Source organism: Geotrypetes seraphini, chromosome 5 (assembly GCF_902459505.1).
Source record: "Geotrypetes seraphini chromosome 5, aGeoSer1.1, whole genome shotgun sequence".
NCBI classification, from domain to species: domain Eukaryota; kingdom Metazoa; phylum Chordata; class Amphibia; order Gymnophiona; family Dermophiidae; genus Geotrypetes; species Geotrypetes seraphini.
The window spans coordinates 253,476,762-253,497,800 of record NC_047088.1 but is presented as its reverse complement, the minus strand read 5'-3'; the positions used below and the strand labels follow the sequence as shown (position 1 = coordinate 253,497,800).

Below are 21,039 nucleotides of genomic sequence, written 5' to 3'. Positions count from 1 at the left end.
TCGAGGAGGGACTTTGACACCCCTGCTTTAACTTCTGCATTGAAAAAAAGGTTAGCAGAATTGGGACCAGTAGAAACAACAGAGGAAGTAGGGTGGCACCTTCTAAAGTCAGAACTTTTGTTCTCCATGTCAACATATCTATTGTATTGTAGATCAGGGGTGTCAAAGTCCCTCCTCGAGGGCCGCAATCCAGTCGGGTTTTCAGGATTTCCCCAATGAATATGCATGAGATCTATTAGCATACAATGAAAGCAGTGCACGCAAATAGATCTCATGCATATTCATTGGGGAAATAGATTTCATGCATATTCATTGCCGATTTTGTTTTCAGGTGCTCTGAATCAGCTTAATAAGTTTGCATTAATCTACAACAGGGGTGTCAAAGTCCCTCCTCGAGAGCCGCAATCCAGTCGGGGTTTCAGGATTTCCCCAGTGAATATGCATGAGATCTATTAGCATATAAAGAAAGCAGTGCACGCAAATAGATTTCATGCATATTCATTGGGGAAATAGATCTCATGCATATTCACTGCCGATTTTGTTTTCAGGTGCTCTGAATCAGCTTAATAAGTTTGCATTAATCTACAACAGGGGTGTCAAAGTCCCTCCTCGAGGGCCGCAATCCAGTCGGATTTTCAGGATTTCCCCAATGAATATGCATGAGATCTATTTGCGTGCACTGCTTTCATTGTATGCTAATAGATCTGATGCATATTCATGGGGGAAATCCTGAAACCCCGACTGGATTGCAGCCTTCGAGGAGGGACTCTGACACCCCTGTTGTAGATTAATGCAATCTTATTACAGATTAATGCAATCCTTTACAGATTTAGCAAACTTTTATTGGCCTAACATGCATTACCAAATTAATACATGTGGAAAACAATTTCACAATGGAGTTCTATTAAAAAAAACAACAACACACACTACTTCTATTTTATAGAGGTTATGTACTTACTGTAGCTGCTATAATAATTCCCCTGGCACTACACAAATGTTGTCACAGGAAGTTACACCCAATTTAAGGAAGTGCAACGATATGCAGTACTCTAATGTGAAACAAACATTCCTGGATGTGTAGGAAGCTTCTAGTGCAAGTGTTTATTTATTATCAAATTGTCATATAACAACAAAAACCCAGTGTCAGCGATGTTACAGTAATTTCACCATGTGCTCAATGTTTATGGTTTTTCTGACAAACTCCGCAAGCATTGAACATAAATTACTGTAACATCTCTGACCCAGACTTTTTGTAATTACTATATGATAATTTGACAATAAACACTTGCACTAGAAGCTTCCTGTACATCCAGGCACTTTTGTTTCACTTTTTGGGACTTTGGATTTATGGTTTTCATTATGGAACATTCGTCCCTTTTCTCTAGGTTTTGTGTTTGCTGTATTCTAATGTGAACACATGCCTCTGTTATAAAATTAAAACAAAATATACAACAGCTTCACCCATAGGCAGACCTCTTAAAGTTACGTATGCTCCTATTGGCAAATGTACTTATTTTATAAGCCATTTCCAGATACATGCTTTATGAAATCATATTCAGAGAGGTTAAAATGGGGGGAAAAAGTATTTTTACTGCTTTATTTCAATTTTCTATACCGTTCTCCCACGGGAGCTCACAACGGTTTACATCAGGGATCTCAAAGTCCTTCCTTGAGGGCCGCAATCCAGTTGGGTTTTCAGGATTTCCCCAATGAATATGCATTGAAAGCAGTGCATGCACATAGATCTCATGCATATTCATTGGGAAAATCCTGAAAATCCGACTGGATTGCGGCCCTCAAGGAGGGACTTTGAGACCCCTGGTTTACATGAATTTATTCAGGTACTCAAGCATTTTTCCCTGTCTGTCCCGGTAGGCTCACAATCTGTCTAATGTACCTGGGGCAATGGGGGGATTAAGTGACTTGCCCAGGGTCACAAGGAGCAACGTGGGTTTGAACCCACAACCCCAGGCCGTAGCGTTAACCACTGCACCACTCTAGAAATCAAAATGTAGCAAAAGTGAGCCAAGTATAGGACAATCAAGCCATTGTGACATCACTGATGAGGTTGGCTCTTAGGCATTGGTGGAATGAGGCATTATGATGTCACAATACTAGCTCTGGTTATCAGGGTGGAAGCTTTCCACACTATTTATTTATTCAATTTTCTATACCATTTCCCCAGGGGAGCTCAGAACAGCTTACATGAATTTATTCAGTTACTCAAGCATTTTTCCCTGTCTGTCCCGGTGGGCTCACAATCTATCTAATGTACCCGGGGCAATGGGGGGATTAAGTGAGTTGCCCAGGGTCACAAGGAGCAGCGTGCAATAAAGCTAAAAGAGTCTCCATTGCAAAGGCTAGTTAAGGCAGGGAACACGGGGTGCGCGCGCATACTCGAGGGCAGCGAAAGCGGTTCTAAGAGAAGGCTCGCGCTGCTCTTCACCGGTCACGCGGCAAGAGGCCTCCGGCGAAATGCGGCTCTGGCCAAAAACTCCGCCGGACGGGCGCTCTTTCTTCAGGCAACGTCCTACTCCCCCCCCCCCGGATATAGTCCAACAGGCGGCGTAGACGGGCAGAATCGCGGACGCGACGAGCGACCAACTTTGGCGTCTTCTCCGGCGCCCCGCCCCCTCCCTCTGAGGCGACTTCCTGTTTCCGGCTGGGCGAGACGCGGCCGCAGGAAGGAAGTGGCGTCAGAGGGGAGGCGGGGCGCCGGAGAAGGGAAGGCTTCGGCGTCGGGCAACTCGTAGGACTTGCCGCCCGGTGACTTCGGAGACGAGCGGAAGGTAGGGCGAGGGAGAAATGGTGGCAAGCGGGTGGCAAGGAGGGAGCGGCGGGGGTTGGGCCGTCCGGGGAGGAGAGACGGGGAGGGTCCCTCGAAGGCGTTTAAAGCTAGTCGGCTGCACGTGCCACTTGCTGAAAAGTGTGTGACTCGGTGTCTCGATGCCAGTGGTCGCAAACCCTAACCCTTTGCAGGGCCACATTTGGGCTTTGGAGGTACTTGGAGGGCCCCAGAAAAAATAGTTAATGTCTTATTAAAGAATTGAGGTAAAACTCTTTATAGTTTATAAATCTTTCCTTTTGGCTAAATCTTAATAATAATATTGTCATTTATAGCTAAAGAGACATATGGTCAAGAAACTATTTTATTTTACTTTTTGATTATGATAAACAGACCGAGGGCCTCAAAATAGGACCTGGCGGGCCGCATGTGGCCCCCGGGCTGTGAGTTTGAGACCGCTGCTCTACAGCGAAGTGATCTCAGATTAGGTTTTATTTATTTCTTTCTTTCATTTTAAACCTGGCTTGTAAGCTTGACATTCATTATGGACAAATGTGGTGTGAGGTGGAGGTGGCAATATAAGAGTCTCATTCATGGTCACCGCTCAATGAACCAGATTGAAAGTCATTTTTCCCCACACCCCAACACCTTTACTGGCTGACACAAGAACAAAAAAAGGGATTCCTTGGTTTCAATGTGTCCACCTTTCGTTATACTGCTTCAGGAAACCAAACAGCTGTGAACTCAAACATACTAATGGAAAGGCAGCAATAGATGGTGTGTATCTCTCAAAAACAGACTTCTCTCCTGAAAAGATGCTCCCAAAAACTGAGTAACACAGCATTTGGGAATGTCTTTTCAAGAGAGAAGTCTTTATTGGATAGAAAACAGAGGGTAGGGTTAAATGGTCATTTTTTTTTCACTCAGAGAATAGTTAAGCTCTGGAACGCGTTGACAGAGGATGTGATAAGAGCAGATAGGGTAGCTGGTTTTAAGAAAGGTTTGGACAAGTTTCTGGAGGAAAAGTCAATAATCTGTTATTGAGAAAGCCACTACTTGCAGCTGTATCAGTAGCATGAAATATTGCTATTTCTTGGGTTTTGGCCAAGTAATAGTAGTGCTGCCCGATTAAGGGAAAAAAAATTTTGATTCGATTCAGCCTATTGAATCGATTTTTCGATTAGATTTTCCTTCCCAATTGGGTGTTTTTGTTTTTTTTTATACATCCTGGTGGGTTTATTTTATAACCTCTTCACCCCCTTTGCCTTCTCCTAACCACACTGGTGCTGTGGTGTAAACAAACAAAAAAGACCTTTTCCTCTCTGTTAAATCCTAGCTTACATTTGCGGTCTAACACCAGCTCTGGCAGGATACACGTTTCAAATCTGACATATTGTAATCGCAAAACAGAAAATAAAATTATTTTTTCTACCTTTTGTTGGTCCCAGGCTCTGATTGTCTTCTGATAACTTGCTTGCCAGGGTCTCCTTCTTTCTCCGTGCTAATCATCCATCTGCCATCTCTGTCCTCCCGTTTCTCTTCCCTCCCCCAGAGATCTGACATCTTTCTTTTTTTTTTTCTCGTCTCCATCCACAGATTCACCTTTTCTCAACTACCCTTTCATCCAGCATCTCTCCCTCCTTCCCCACCACTCCAGGGTCTACCATCTCTCCCTTCCTTTTCCCAATTACCCTCCTATCCAGTATCTCTGTCCCCCTCCACACCATCCCTTGTGTCCAACTTCTCTCCCTTTGTTCCTTCCTTCCCTTCGTGGAAACAGAAAGTAGGCAGGACCCGGCAGCAAGAAGAGCAAATGCTTCACTAACCCTGTCTCCCTCCTTAGCCCGTAGTGAACGCTTGCTTCAGGGCTCTCAACATGTGCTTGCCGGCTTCCCTTCTCCCTCCCCCTCCCCCTCCCCCGGACATAACTTCCGGTTTCGGAGGGAAGAGAAGGGAAACCAGCACGCACACGTTAGAGCCACGGAGCATAAGTTCGCTACGGGCTGAAATTTCCAAGCCGGTTTTTTTTTGTTTTTTTTTTAATGTTCAGCAGCGGCGGCAGCAGCAGATGACAGCTGGGCGGACCGCCCAGCTAAAAGGCCCTAGAGAGAGCACTGGAGAGGAAGGCTGATCGGCCCGGTAGATCAGGACAGCAACACGAGTCGATCACGGAGCCCGGAATGGGCTCCGCGATCGACTTGCGTTGCCTTCCTGAGCTACTGGTCGATCGCGATCGACGTGTTGGGCACCCCTGCTTTAAAGGATGTTTTTTTATCGCTCTAATAGCCTCTTTCACTACCTTTTAACCATGCCAGCTCTTGTTTTCTCTTCTTTCCACCTTGTTAATACATGGAACATATCTGGTCTGGGCTTTCAATATGATATTTTTAAATAACATCAGTGCCTGGTTTACAGTCCTAACCTTTGCCACCAATCCTTTTAGCTTCTTTTTAACCATTTCCTCATTTTATCAGAGTCGCCCTTTCGTAAATTAAATGCCTCTACGGTAAATTTCTTTACCAACGTCAGTCCAGATATCAGATCATGTTATCACTGTCTCTCAGCAGACACTACACAGTTACCTCCCATACTATGTCCTTTATTGCACTAAGGACCAAATCTAAAATAACCCCCCAAAAAATATGGACTGCTCGGGAATTGGGTCAGTCTGGATTGTCAGATTTTCCAGATTCTCAGGTAGAATGTTTCAGATGTAAGGCATAAAGAAAAGATGAACAAGCCAATTTTGATGATTTAGTCACGAAAACAAATATAGAATGCTTCATTTGTTGAAATGGATATATTTACAGGAAAATATACAGTACAAAGAAACTCAAATATTTTATGTCTCATTGAATTAGACCTAATATGTCTAATTGACTCTCCTAATATGGTGATAGAAAAACAAAGGTATTTTACAGTAAAATTTTGCTTTTGAATGTTCATTTTTTCCTATTGGTTATATTTACTATAAAAGCTGTAGCATCACCATCTTTTTCTCTCTCTCTTAGTAGTCTGGATTCTCGGACGGTCCAGATTCTCAGGTAGTCTAGATTTCTGGCTTCTGGATTTTTGGATTTGTACTGTGTGTAAACTGCTTTGACTATAGCCACAGAATGGTGGCATGTCAAATCCTATCCTCCTTCCGTTCCATAAAGGACTGATAACTTCTCTCCTTCTCACCCACCCCCAGATAACCCCCTCGGCTATAGATTCTACCGATGGTCCCTCCAGTTCTACTCGCAGGTCTACAGCTCATTCCCATCTCTAGCCACAATTTGGTGTCTGACCCCTCCCCACCCACTCCTGTTAACCAACAGAGAACCACCTTTAAAGTAAAAAGGTGGTTCTCCGTTGGTCCCCAGCAGTGGCAGTGTTGCAAATATGCTGCCTGCGGCTTGCTCTGAAACTTTCAATCTAGTCCATTCTGTCTCCTCTGATATCACTTCCTGTTTCTCCATGGGCAGGACCAGTCAGAGGGAAAGCTTCAGACCAGGCTGCAGAAAGTCAATGTGCAATGCTGCACTGCCATGGAGCAACAGAACATAATCTTTAAGGTAGACCGGTGCAAGAGACTAGTGATGCTGAGATGCAGTTGGGAAGAAAGATGCTGGATCATTTCAAGGACAGGGGTTAACTGCGATTAACTTGAAATCCTAATATTTTATAGAATGTACAAATAACAGCTTTGTTCTTGCTCGACTATACTATGCCCTGAGAGCTCCCGTGTGTGTATAAATACACGCAACTTTTTAAAAGTCTTTTTCTATAAAAATCTTCATAAAATTACCTCCACAATGTCCTAAACAAAGGTACTAGGCATCTTACAGGAACACCAGTATATCATCTCAAAGAGGTTACAAGATGTACAAAGCACAATTTACTAAGATATTTTTTCTTAAGATATAAAATGGAAGAAAAACATTAAGCCAAAGTGACTTATCTAAAGTCATGAATATCAGTGGGAAATATAGGATTTAATCTTAAATCTTCTGGTTTCCAGACCATTGTCATAATCAAGCCCTCTTTACATTAATCTTGAATTTTTCTCCCTATATCTTTTCTCTGCAGCCCTTTCAGTCCTTGTGTGTCCTGGAACTAGGAGTCCAGCAGAATGGCAGCTAATAAGAACAAGAACCAGAGTTCTTTGGTCCTGCACAAAGTAATCATGGTTGGCAGTGGAGGTGTGGGCAAATCAGCATTGACACTGCAGTTTATGTATGATGAGGTAAGAGAATTGTAGTTTTTAAACAAACTTTTGTTCAGAATTTAAGGTTTGCCTTTTATGAACCAGCACATCTAAAGGCTTTTTTGTAATCTAGAAGTATTAGCTCTTCAGGGACCTTAACTATTGTGACATCTACATCTTGATAATGAAGAAGCACTCTATCATACAGATAATAATAATTTTATTCTTATATACCGCCAAAGCCGTAGTAGTTCGAGGCGGTTTACAACAAAGAAGAGCTGGACAATCAGCGAATAGAGGTACAATGTAAAGTTATCAAAATACAGGTGAGCAGGATACAGAGGTAAGGCATAAGAGATCTTAGGAAACAATTCGGTTAGAGTATTGAAGAAATAAGAGACGGTACATTTTTCCACTTAGGGCTCCTTTTACAGATGCATTTTCTTTTTGTTTATCTTTAATTTCTTGAATTGTGCCTTGAATCTCCAACTTTTTGTGGACTGATCATATATCTGTGTACAAGTATGTGGGTGTTTTATTTTTGGAAAGTGGTCTTTTATTTATTGGATTGTACATCTGTATCGCCCCTTTTTATAAACCACGTGGATTTCTTGGTGTAACATTGAAATTACAATACAAAACAAATCTAAAAAAAACCACAAGAATCCAAGAGATTTGCCCATATTTTTAAGAACATAAGAATTTGCTGCTGATGGGTCAGATCAGTGGTCCATCATACCCAGCAGTCCATTCCTGCGGTGGCCCTCAGGTCAAGACCAGTGCCCTGAGACCAGCCCTACCTGTGTACGTTCCGGTTCAACAGGAACCCGTCCATCTTTGTCTTAAATCCCTGGAGGGTGTTTTCCCCTATAACAACTTCCAGAAGAGCGTTCCAGTTTTCCACCACTCTCTGGGTGAAGAAGAACTTCCTTACGTTTGTACAGAATCTATTCCCTTTTAACTTTAGAGAGCGCCCTTTCGTTCTCTCTACTTTGGAGAGGGTGAACAACCTGTCTTTATCTACTAAGTCTATTCCCTTCATTATCTTGAATGTTTCGATCATGTCCCCTCTCAGTCTCCTCTTTTTAAGGGAGAAGAGGCCGAGTTTCTCTAATCTCTCGCTGTACGGCAACTCCTCCAGCCCCTTTGCCATTTTAGTCACTCTTCTCTAGACCCTTTAATGTATTCCGCAAACAACTGAAAACCTGGCTTTTCAGCAAATTGTAGCTCTATCCTTCCCCCCTTTCTCTCCCCCCTTCTACACATAAGTTCATGTAATCCTTTTTCTTCTTCTCTACCCACTATTTTAAGTTCTTGTAAACCGTGTCGAGCTCCATTCTCATGGAGATGATGCGGTATATAAACTTAAGGTTTAGATTAGATTCCACCTTCATATCGTGCATGACAAATTCATGACACCATACTCACTGTGAAGAACTGTAAAGTGGGTTGCTGACGAAGCTGGTATAAGTCAGTGTTTTATTCTTGTTAAGATTGCTGACTCAGTAGCAGTGCTGTGCATGACCATGTGGCTAATTTGGGCTCAATTCCTCTGGTCATGCGCTGTGGAAGCAATGCTCCTAGCTCTTTGAGGAGTAAGAGGGGTGTCCAGGGAGGATAAGAAAATAGTAGAAAAACTGAATGCTGTGCTGTGACCTTGAAGGTGGTGATTATAAAGAACTGAAGCAAATCACACTTTCCATTTCTGCTGTGTTAGAGCAAATTGACAAGTGTAGTAGTAGGAAATTGACAGGACCAGATGGCATTCATCCCAGAGTTTTGAAAGATTCAAATATGAAATTATGTCACTGGTAATCTGATCTATCACTAAAATCTGGCACCCATATCTGAAAGTTGGAAAGCAATATGTAGAATACCTATTTATGAAAAGGTTCCCAGCAGTAATTGGAGAAGCTACAGACTCTTGTTGCTGACATCAGTGCTGGGCAAAAGGTGGCATCAGTCAAGACTAAAATCACTGAGCATAGGGACAAAGAACAATGGAGAAAAAACCCAACATGGATATGGCAACAGGAAATCGTGCCTTAGAATATTTTTGAGGGAGTAAAAAAGCGTGGATAGAGAAGAGCTGGTCAGTATAATGTAGTTGAGTAGTAGGATACCAAATTTTCCATCATATCTAAAAAGAAGTAGATTCTGGAGTTGCTACTCCTGATCTGATATTGTTCTTCAGTGAGAGGTAAAGGAGAATGGGACTGCCTGTGTTTCAAACGGTCAGGGACTGTCTCATGATTTTTGGAGGAAAATACGAGAGGCCCTGTTTCTAGTGGCTAAGGGACAATTCTTCCTGTAGCTTGCTAGAGGATGTCTGTATAAGAGGAGAAGTGCTGCAGAAGCTCAGGGGGCTAGGGAGGCAGTACCAGGGTAGCACCCTCCTTATGAGTGGTTAGGTCCCAGTGAGAGGAGTGCAGCTGTTCCAGGGCTGGCTAGCAGTAATCATAGGAAGGAGTTTGAGGAAGAAGAAGCAGATAACTATCTGGACATCAGGAGGTTTAGTTTTCCCGGGGCCTGCTGATGAGCGCATGAAGAGTAGGTGAGATATCGGGGGACTTGAGCAAATGGACCCGGTGGAGTCTGAGCCTTAATGGAAGGTGCATCCCAATTTTACCACTAAGAGGCCCAGGGACCAGTCTCCTGGTGCTTCCTGAATATGGTGACAGGGGATATTGTATTTTTTCTGAAAGATTCCTGATTTTTACTCTCTTGGGGAGGAGAGTACTTCTCTAGGAGACATGAGGTGGAAGTTTTAGAACAACATTTTTGGAAGTCAAGGATAAGCTAAAGTACTGACCCATGAAGGGAGTTTTGGAGGCATATCTTAATAAAATCTGTGGCTTACACTGTTCCATTAAGAAACTTCAATCTCTTCAAACAGAGCCATTCGGTTACTCTGTCATGCTGTTCGTGATGATCATATTGCTTCTTTTCTTAAAATCTTACCACTTACCTGACACCCAGTATATCTCCTCCTTATTTTCAGCATTTTTTTTGTTCAAATTTCCTCAACAATGTTGAAGTGATGGAGAAGCTTGCTGCAAGACTCTCACAGCATTCAGAGTCAGCCGCGGTAGGTCCAACTGATAATTTTATAAGACGGATGGATAGGAGAAGAGTGGAGATTTGACAGGGTTCCTTGGACTGGATATCACTCTAAGCCCCAATGTAAGAGCACTTCCCCCACAGCCACGAAACAGTAGCTCCCTATTGAGGGTGTTGGCAACGTCGTTGCAAGTAGATGTTTCACCCGAGGTTGTATCCAACAAACGTTGGAGTCAGGCCCTCCCCATTTAGAGGGAGACCCCTTTAGTGGTTTCGTTCAGGCTGGTTTCATCGATGGGGGAGATAGGAGGCACTCCCAGGAGTGAAGTGGAGGGAGTTGCGTCCTTGGAACAAAGTCCAGCTCTATATTTGCCAGATTTTCTTCTAGCCAAGCCTTCTGAGGTAATGCTAGATTCTTTGTGGATGTTAATTGCTAATCTTGGAAAATCTTTGTGCCCGCAAATTCAGACTTTAGATCTTGGAACAAAGAATTGTGAAGAGGAATTTAAGAATTATGAAAACTAAATTGAGACTTTTTGAATACTCAAGTAGTAAATACTGAAAAAGATATGGTTGAGACTTGGAGGGTTCAGGACACAGTAATGAAGGATGTTACAAACATGAGAAGGAAAGTTGAGTAACTGGAAAATTGTGCTTGTGGTAATCTTTTTTTTTTTTTTTTTTTTTTAATTTCCCTCAGGTGTTTTCTGTAACACCCAGGGAAATGCTTAGACGGTACTTGAAGGAAATTTTGTGTGTTCTGAAGTTACTGTTCCTCCAATGAAAGCTTTTTAGAGCTAACAGCAAATTGATCAGGATCTTATGGGCTCTTTTTACGAAGGTGCATTAGGGCCTTAACGTGCGGAATAGCTTGCGCTAAATTGCCCCGCGCGCTAGCCACTACCGCCTCCTTTTAAGTAGGTGGTAGATTTTCAGCTAACGTGCGCTAAAACCAGTAGCGCACCTTCGTAAAAGGAGGCCTATATCTCAAGATATTTGAGCTGTTTTGGATTCATCTGATAAGGATTCTGCTAAAGCATCAACATTAGCTGTTACTGTGGACCTAACACCAGATAAGACGTGGATTTTGAGGATGTTTTTCCAAAAATAGACATAAATTGTTTTGGGGGTTCAACATCCAAATGTTTCCTGTGATACACAAAGGCGAAAACGGCAGTTTCTGCTTCTAAAGCCTGGCGGTACACAGATTTTATTTGAGAGATCCATGCAGATGTATAGTGTGCTACCTGTCCTTAAAATATGTTTTCATTGAACCATCCCATCTCGCAGCATTTCTGGTGATGAAGTGTATAGCGAGGACCCTAGTGGATTCCCCTATTTAGCTCTTATTTTTTTATTAGTGGCTCCTTCGGGTGTTAGGTGATTTTTTTTTTTTGCTAAATTTGTTTCCTTTTTCTTTCTTCTCCACGTATTGAAATCTTGTTTCTACTGTAGTTAATATGTGGACTTGAGGAATAGTTGATGTATATGATGATTCCCTCAAATGTTGAAGACTATATACATTTGGCGCTCCCTAACCACTAAAAATGACTCCACCCTTCTTCCCTCATCTCCTTCAGCCGAGGTCCTAGCAAAATTCTTCAATGATAAGATCTCTACCTTAAGGCGCTCCTTCCCGCCCACAATCTCCTACAATTCTCTGGTGCCCCCCGAACCCAACCCCACCCTAGCTGCTCTCAACCCCATCCCTGCCGACAGATCCTGGACTGTCTTCGAGCTCATATCTGATTCTCAGACCCTTAAACTCTGCCTCAAGTTAAAATCATGCAACTGCATCCTGGACCCATTTCCCTCCTACCTATTTGAGAAAATCCCTGCACAGGCCATCACATCTCTTACCAAACTCATAAATTCTGCCCTATTATCAGGCCTATTCTCCATTGAAATGGGACACATCGCATTGACCCCTTTACTGAAAAAAGCTGACCTATACCCCTCCATACCATCCAACTACCGTCCAATAGCAAATATCCCTCTCCTCACCAAACTGCTCGAGTCTATCATATCTACCCAGCTCTCTTCCTACTTAGAAAGATTCTCCATCCTCTTACCTTACCAATATGGCTTCAGACCCAACTTCTGCACTGAATCCCTATTGGCCTCTCTAATCTCTAAGGTTCAGCAACTGCATTCTCGTAACAAGTTTGCTGTCCTTCTACAATTCGACCTCTCCGCAGCTTTTGACGTTGTCCACCACGACATTCTAATTTTCCAACTCTCCGAGATAGGCATTAGCTCCATAGTTCTTGATTGGTTCTCCAAATTCTTGCGCTCCCGCTCTTACATGGTTAACATGAGCGGCACCTCATCCTCCCCCTGGACCCCGACTTGTGGTGTCCCACAAGGCTCACCCCTCTCCCCAATCCTCTTTAACATTTACATGTCCTCCCTGAAACTACTCCAACTATCCCCCCTTGAAACTCTTTACACTTACGCTGATGACATCCTCGTCCTCCTTGAGACCGACTCGAACCTCACTAACCTCTCCACGAACATATCCTCATGCATAAAGAACCTCCAATCCTGGGCATTCACAATGCATATGAAACTAAACGAGTCCAAAACAAAACTCCTTTGGCTCGGCCCAAAATTAGACCATCTACCTTCCTCCATCCCATTGTCCTCCGGCCCCCCATTACAGCTCGAGTTCTCAAGCAAAGTTCTGGGTGTCACCTTAGACTCTTCTCTATCCTTCAACGAACATCTCCAATCCCTGGTGAAGAAATGCTTCTTCAGCCTTCACATGCTAAGGAAAGTTAGACCCTATTTTCACCAAAAACACTTCGCAGTCCTAGTACAATCCATCATCCTCTCCAGATTGGATTATTGCAATTCTATCTACCTCAGCCTAACCAAGAAAAGCCTCCACAGACTTCAGCAGATTCAGAACGCCGCAGCTAAGCTTGTTTTCGCGAAAAGCAAATTTGATCACGTCTCACCACTCCTGTCTAAGCTCCATTGGCTCCCAGTAATCCCCAGGATCCACTTCAAATGTGCATGTCTAGCCTACAAGATCCTACATGGCATCCTTCCTGCCGTTATCCCTCTATCCTGGAACTCCCCAACCCCTACTTCCTCCAGATCCTCCCAAATTTTTAAACTATCCTTCCCTTCCATAAAAGGTATTTCCCATGCAGGCAAACTTGGGTCATCCCTCCCCTTTAGAATCACTGAGATTTGGAATAACCTCACCTCCCCACTCCGAACCTCAAGCTCCCTCCAACTCTTCCGCAAACACCTAAAAACCTGGCTATTCTCAAAACTGTAACACTTCCCCCCTCTTAGGCCTCTCCCCTTCCCCCTTCATACCTAACTCTTTAATCTCTCCACTGTAGTTCCTGTCTCATCCTTCTTCCTGTAAACCGTGCCGAGCTCCGCATTCGTGGAGATGGTGCGGTATATAAACCCAAGGTTTAGTTTAGTTTTTATATATATATATATATATATATATATATATATATATATATATATATATATATATATATATATATATACATACTAGTCTTTAAGCCCGTTACATTAACGGGTGCTAGAACATATGTGTGTGTGTCTCTCTTTTTTTCTCTCTCTCTCCTTAGCCGCTTTCTTTCTTTCTGCCTTTCTTTTTCCTTGGCTGTCCATCACCACCCCTTGCCTGCTCCCCCTGTCCATTTTCCCTTCCTTTTACCTCCACTGTGTCCACCACCACCCCTTCACTGCTCTCCTTATGCAGCAGCAGCCCTTCTCCCTTTGTTTTACCTCCCCCCTGTCCAGCAGCACCTCTTTCCTTCTCCCTCTGTCCAACATTAGTCCTCCGTTCCTTTTTCTTCACCTCCCCTGTCCATCAGCATCTCTTTCCTTCTCCCCCTGTCCAGCAGTAGGCATCCATTCCTTTTTTATCCTCCCTCCTCCTTCTTATCCCTATGATACTCTTACCTTGCTCTGCCCCTGATCAAAGGTTCCCGACAGCTGCCCAGTTGCACCCATTGGAAAAGTTCCCACTGCCGCATCCCGCACCCCTCCTGACGCGGCTCCCGCTGTCCTTTCTGTCTGTCTCTGTCCCTGGCCTCCTTTGCCTGTCTGTCTTTCTGTGTATCTCCCTGACTCTGTATCTTTCTTCTTTCCTTTCTGTCTCCCTTCATCCCTCTGTCTGTCTGTCCAAAGCAGCATTCCATCCCCCTCCATTTCCCTCCCCCCACACCAGTTCCCTGTGCACCTGCCCCTGTGTATTTCTTATTTTCTTTGTGTTTCCCTTCCTCTCTCTGTCTGTCCAAAGCAGCATTCCCTTCCCCTCCATTTCCCTCCCCCCCCACCAGTTCCCTGTGCAGCAGCATTAGCGTTTCCTCTACCCCCCCCCCCCCCTTTCCCTTCCCGCGGGCCGGACTACAAAGGTGGTGATTCCAGTAGCGCTTGCATCAGTCTCCACACGCTGCTTCGGGCCCTTCTACTGCCCTGATTTACTCTTGCACGTCCCTGATGACATCATCAGAGACGCGGCAGAGCAAATCAGGGCAGTAGAAGGGCCCGAAGCAGCGTGTGGAGACTGATGAACACGCTGCTGGAATCGCCATTCGGGCCCGCGGGAAAAGAAGGGGGTGGGCGGTAAAGGAGAAACGGAGATCGGCGGCGGCGGCGGCAGGAGAAACGGAGTACGTCGTCTGGCTGCAGTCCGGCTTGTGGAGGCGATAGGCTGGTGACGTATTAGCGCGCATGCGTACTCCTTAGGCCACAGACCTACAGCGCACGGAACACGCAAATAGGAATGCGCATGCGCGAGTTAGCCTTTTATTATATAGGATATATATATATATATATATATATATATATATATATATATATATTCTTCTCTGTACAAGCTTGTATTTGCTTGTTAAAAATAGAAAATTTGATAAATAAAAAAATTTTGCCACTGGTTGCCGATCAAACAAGGAATTAAGAACATGTATTGGGACCAGTTTGCGTGGTATTCCTCGTCTTGTTTACAGCGCCTCTCTTCCTTAATCGGGCTTATGTCACTCCCACGCAGCTTCATCGTGTGGGGTTTTTGGCTAGCAACGTTTGCGCTAAGTATTCTTTGGAAAACGCTACTTTTTTCATGTTTTTTGGACCGGCCCCATGGTACATGTTTGGAAAAGAATTTGTGCATATGTGCATTGTATATGGGGCGGGTGATACCTTGTGATCCCATTCTTTTTTTTGTTGGGCTTTTCTGAGACCTTTCCTCTCGCAGGGTGGGGAACCCTTGCTTGGATTCGGAAAGTGTGTCTCTTGGGCTGCAAAGTGATTCTGCAGGTTTGGACCACTTCCTCTTCTTATTGGGCTTGGTGAGCTCATATTGCTAGACTGATTGCTTGAGAAGTGCAAGATGCGCACCATACCTTTAAAAGGCAGAAGCTTTTCTTATTTATCTGGAATCCATATTTACAATCCCTGCCCCAGAGAGCACGTAGTCATCTTTTGAACACGTTAGGGGACGCGTCCCTTTAGAGCTGACCAGGTCCCTCTTTATTTCTTTCAATATTGATCTCTTGATTTTGGTGGCACTTGTCTTTGCCTTTGGCATCTCTTGCACTAGAGTTTTTGGATTGAGGGAGACTCCCACCAGGACTTTCAGTTGTTCTGTTGGTCCTGTGTTCCTGGACTTGAGATTGTTAGGGGATTTTAATATTCAGGAAGGCCAGAGTAATTCTGATTTATGGGTAGCCATGTGGTTAAAAGGAATGAGTTGGGTTCAGATCATTTGAGATTTGACGCATAAAGCGGAGCACACCTTAAGAGACTTGTGTTTTGAAAGTTTACAAAACTTTTCTGATCCTGTTTGTAATGTTTATCCTGTTCCACGGTCTGACCATTGTGTGGTGTCGCTTTGGATTCGGGTGTCTCGAGAAAAGTATGTACAATCAAAAGATACTATGGCCTTCTTTTACGAAATTGCAATAGCAGTTTCTAGCGCGGGGAGTTTCTAGATGAATGGCCTGCGCTGCTCCCGACGACGCTCATTGAGTTCCTATGAGTGCAGGCTATTCAGCGCAGTTCCCTGTGCTAGAAACTGCTATCATAGTTTCGTAAATGAGGGGGTATGGTGTTTTGGGTTTTTTTTGTTGTTCAAGAGGAAATTGATTTGGTGAAATCGCAACAGCTGTGGCTTCCACAGTTGGATAATCTTGACCAATTTAATGTATCGCAGTCTGTTGATAGCTGGTATGACACTTTATTATCAAGCCTGGATACCATGGCACCACTAAAAAAGGTTTTTCCATGTTATGTAAATGTGGCACTATGGTATTCAGATGACATTGAGGGATTTAAAGCAGGTATTGCGACAAAAGGAACAAGGATGGTGAAATAATCGCTTTAAAGGAGTACTGTAGTATGACTATGGAATGGAATAATCTACAATAAGTGGATTTATCCCAGGACAAGCAGGCATGATATTCTCACACATGGGTGACGTCATCTACGGAGCCCCAGCGCGGACAGCTTTTTAAGCAAACTTGCTAGAAGTTTCAAGTTTGCACACTGCACCACGCATGTGCTAGCCTTCTCGCCACTAGAGGGCGCATCCCCACCTCGTGGTCCTCAGTTCATTTTCATCCGCGGAGCCAGAAGCCCTGTGGATAAATTTGTGCTACTATTGCCTTCTGTCGCCGCGGCTGTGTTCGGATTTTCGACGCGGTCGCTGCGCTACGTTTATTTTCTTTCTTTGTTTTCTTTATTTCTCAAAAAAAAAAAAAAAAAATATTTTGTTTTTCCTTTTCGCTCCGGGGGCTCCCGGTAGCCGTGGCCGAGGAACCTCGCTTGTTCCCGGCCTTGTTTTGGGCCCATGTCCCGGCCCGTAACGGGTTTTAAGAAGTGTGGTAGGTGTGATAGGCTTTTGTCCATCACTGACCCTCACAGGTGCTGTATACGGTGTTTGGGGCCCCATCACCCGACAGCATCGTGCCCTAAGTGTGCCACCTTCCAGAAACGGGCCCTTACTCGTCGCAAGGCCCGCATGGCTGATCTCTTTGCCGTCGATACCCCGACGGGGAAGGCCTCGAGCTCGGCCTCGGCTTCGGCCTCGACCTCGGCCTCGACATCGGACCCCTCGGCTCCCGCGAAGCCGGTTGCCTCGCAGAAGCAAGCCCCGGGTAAGTCTCCACTTCCTTCCTCAGTTTCATCTAACAGGAAGCCATCCTCGGGCTCTTCGTCGGCGGGACCGTCGACCTCGACCCAGCCCAAGGTGTCGAAGGGGTTAGCCCCGAGGGAATACTCGAAACCGAGGTCGCCCTCTGCGGAGCGCCCCCAAGTGTTGCCTCCGGGTCTCACTATCCCGGCGTTCCAGGAGTTGCTTCGCGCTTTAATCTCCTCGGAGCTTTCTGGGGCCATTGAGACCTTGCAGCAGGCTTCGGCCTCGCCTTCGGTCTCGGGGGCCCCGCAGTTGGCGACCTCGGCCTCGGGCACCGGCCTTTCAGCGGCCGAAGCCCCCTCGGCCTCGACCTCGACGCTTCCCTCGGATCCGACCCCGGTGAGACAGCCCGAGGTCAGTGTGCGGTCCCGAGACAAGCAGCGCCGGGTTCGCCGGATCTCCTCGTCCTCGTTCCCGAGGTCTTCGCGGGGTTCCTCGCCCTCGAGCAAGCCTCGGGCGAAGCACCGCCTTAAAAAGGCTAAGCGGGCTCGAGCCTCGCCTCTGAGGAGTCGTCGCTCGACCCCGCCCGAGACCGGAGCTTTGCGTGTCGAGGAACTCCGCCTCGACAACCCAGATCTTTTGCGGTCCCCGATCCAGGAGAGTTCCCGTGCCTCCTCACCGAGGCGGAAGGGACGGGCCTCCATTCCCCGTACCCCGGGGGGTTCCCCACGGGGGTCTCTTCGGCGGACTGTGTCCCCGACTCCTTCGAGGTCACGGGATCGTGCCTCTTGGGGTTCGGGGTCCGGGAGACAGTTCGGGTATTCTCGCCAGGCCTCTCCCTTCGGCTCCGTTGAGAAGTCTCGGTCACCCTCCCCGCCTGCACGGACATCTTCTTTTTCTAAGTTTGTCCATGACATGGCGAGGGCTTTGGGGGTGGACCTGTCGGCAGGGTCACACTATACCAAAGAATTTTTGGAGGAACAGGATTCTCCTGCCCCGCAGCGGGAATCCCCCCGCCTCCCGCTTAACAAGGTCCTCCTTCAAACCTTGCTGCGGAACCTTGAGACCCCTCTTACAGTGGCGGTAGTGCCCACCAAGATGGAATCCAAATACCGGACTCTTCCCCCTAAGGGGTTTGACAAGGGGCAACTCTCCCATCAGTCGCTCTTGGTGGAGTCGGCTCTTAAGCGCTCGCAGCCTTCTAGAGTCTCGGCTGCTGTCCCCCCGGGGAGAGAGGGTCGGACCCTAGATAAATTCGGCCGCCGTCTGTACGCGAATTCCCAGATGGCCACAAGGGTCCTCAACTATGCTTTCGCCTACTCTTCCTACCTCAGGTCCATGGTCAAGGATCTGCCGGATTTTCAGGGGGTGATCCCGGAGTCCCACAGGGATAAATTTGCCACTTTTGCGTCAAACCTGTCCCAGCTCAGATTCTATCTGTTTCATGCGGTATATGACGCCTTTGAGCTTGCCTCGAGGGTCTCGGCTTGTGCGGTAGCCATGCGCCGGCTGGCGTGGCTACGGACCCTCGAGATGGACCCCAACCTGCAGGAGCGATTGGCCAATCTACCCTGCGTCGGGTCGGAGTTATTCGACGACTCCCTGGATGCGGCTACCAAGAGGCTTTCTGAGCAAGAGCGCTCTCTGGCGTCTCTGGTTCGTCCAAAGCCTAAGCCGCCAGCTCAGAGGCCTTTTAAACAGCCGCCTAGGCGGTATCCTCAAAAATCAACACCGGCCTTTTCGAGACCTCCACCCCGTCGCCCTAACCAACAGGGTAGAGGGGGGCCCGCCAAGCCCGCTACGCAGGGGGCGTCCAAGCCGGCGCCGTCTTTTTGACGGGATGAGCGGCCGGGGGCTGGCCCCCGCCGCGAGGTCGCCCAACCCCCTCCCCATCGGGGGTCGGCTCACGGCTTTTGCCAGGGCTTGGTCTGGGATTACGTCAGACGCATGGGTGCTCCGGACCGTCTCAGAGGGCTATTCGTTAAACTTCTCCAGGCAGCCTACAGACATGCCCCCCGGGGCGTGCCCGTCCAATCGAAGCCAAGTGACCCTTCTCCGAGAGGAAGCCAGGGCCTTGTTGAGCCTTCGGGCGGTCGAAAGGGTGCCTCTCGATCAGCGAGGCCGGGGATTTTATTCCCGTTACTTTTTGGTCCCGAAGAAGACCGGGGACTTGCGCCCCATTTTGGACCTCCGGAAGCTCAACAAGTTCCTGGTCAGGGAGAAGTTCCGTATGTTATCGCTTCCGATTCTATACCCTCTGTTGGACGAGGGGGACTGGATGTGCTCCCTCGATTTGAAGGAAGCGTACACCCATGTTCCGGTGCATCCCGACTTTCGGAAGTTTTTAAGATTTCAGGTCGGGGACTTGCACCTACAATACCGTGTACTACCCTTCGGTCTGGCTTCGTCCCCTCGGGTATTCACGAAATGCATGGTGGTGGTCGCGGCTGCTCTGCGTTCCCGGGGGTTGCAGGTCTTTCCCTATCTGGACGATTGGCTGATCAAGGCCCCGACAAGGGAAGGAGTTATTTCAGCGACCCAACAGACTATCACGCTTCTTCAGGGTCTCGGGTTCGAGGTGAACTTTCCCAAGTCTCACTTGCAGCCGACTCAATCCCTCCAGTTTATAGGGGCCGTGCTGGACACGGTTCTCCTCCGTGCCTTCCTTCCTTCTCCGCGACTGGAGGCCCTGCTTCGCCTGGGCCGGCAGGTTTCGCAACTGCAGGTAGTGTCGGCTCAACGCATGATGGTGCTTTTGGGGCACATGGCGTCGACGGTCCAAGTGACCCCATTTGCTCGGTTGCACCTGAGGATTCCTCAGTGGACCTTGGCCTCGCAATGGCGTCAGGACCGCGACCCGCTATCTCGACGTTTGACTGTGACTCTACCAATCTGTCCGGAGGTTTGCTCTTTCGCGTCCCTCCGCATTGCAAGGTCCTGACCACGGACTCTTCGGAGTATGCGTGGGGAGCTCATTTAGACGGTTTACGAACGCAAGGCCTATGGTCGGCCGCGGATCGTCGGTGTCACATCAACGTGTTGGAGCTTCGTGCCATTTATCTGGCCGCTCGGACCTTCGGTCACCTCCTGCACGATCGAGTGGTTCTCGTTCGGACAGACAACCAGGTGGCAATGTATTACGTCAACAAGCAAGGGGGGACGGGCTCTTGGCCTCTGTGCCAGGAAGCCCTGCGGCTTTGGACATGGGCCGTCTCTCAGAACGTTTTCTTGCGGGCGGTTTACATTCAGGGGGAGCTGAATTGTCTAGCAGACAAACTCAGTCGTCTCCTCCAGCCGCACGAGTGGTCGTTGAACTCCCGAGTCCTACGCGAAGTCTTCGACCGCTGGGGGACTCCTCAGGTGGATCTGTTTGCTTCGCCCGAGACTTGCAAACTACCCCTCTACTGTTCTCGGATGTACTCCCGGGACCGTCTCGAGGCCGATGCTTTTCTTCTCGACTGGGAGGGGAGGTTCCTTTATGCGTTCCCTCCTTTTCCTCTGATTTTGAGAACGTTGGTTCATCTGAAATCGACCAAAGCCACTATGATTCTCATTGCGCCTCGTTGGCCAAGACAACACTGGTTCTCCCTGCTTCTTCAACTCAGTGTCAGGGAGCCTCTGCTTCTGCCTGTCTTTCCCTCTCTGCTGTCTCAGAGTCGGGGTTCGCTGTTACATCCCAATCTTCAGTCGTTACATCTGACCGCTTGGTTCCTTTCCCCTTGACTTCGATTCCAGTTTCTCACTCAGTGCGGGAAATCTTAGAGGCCTCTCGCAAAGTCTCGACTAGGCTTTGCTATTCCCAGAAGTGGACCAGATTTTCTTCCTGGTGCTCCACCAACCACCTTGACCCGGGTTCTGTTCCAGTGTCTTCGGTGCTGGAATATCTGTTGCATCTGT

At 47.0% G+C, this 21,039-nt stretch overlaps 1 protein-coding gene across 2 annotated transcripts in view; it reads left to right on the top strand.

Annotated features, from left to right (window-relative positions):
- The first annotated feature begins 2,612 nt into the window (after positions 1-2,612).
- Positions 2,613-21,039, top strand: part of RALB (RAS like proto-oncogene B) — a 53,807-nt gene continuing 35,380 nt past the window's right edge. Inside the window, exons 1-2 of one of the 2 annotated variants that reach the window (XM_033945798.1) lie at positions 2,613-2,789; positions 6,857-7,013. In XM_033945798.1, the coding sequence (XP_033801689.1) occupies positions 6,900-7,013 (114 nt within the window). In that variant the 5' untranslated portion in view covers positions 2,613-2,789; positions 6,857-6,899. Of the gene's footprint in view, positions 2,790-3,032; positions 3,052-6,856; positions 7,014-21,039 lie in introns of those variants that run through there. The other variant, XM_033945799.1, reaches the window with a different exon arrangement.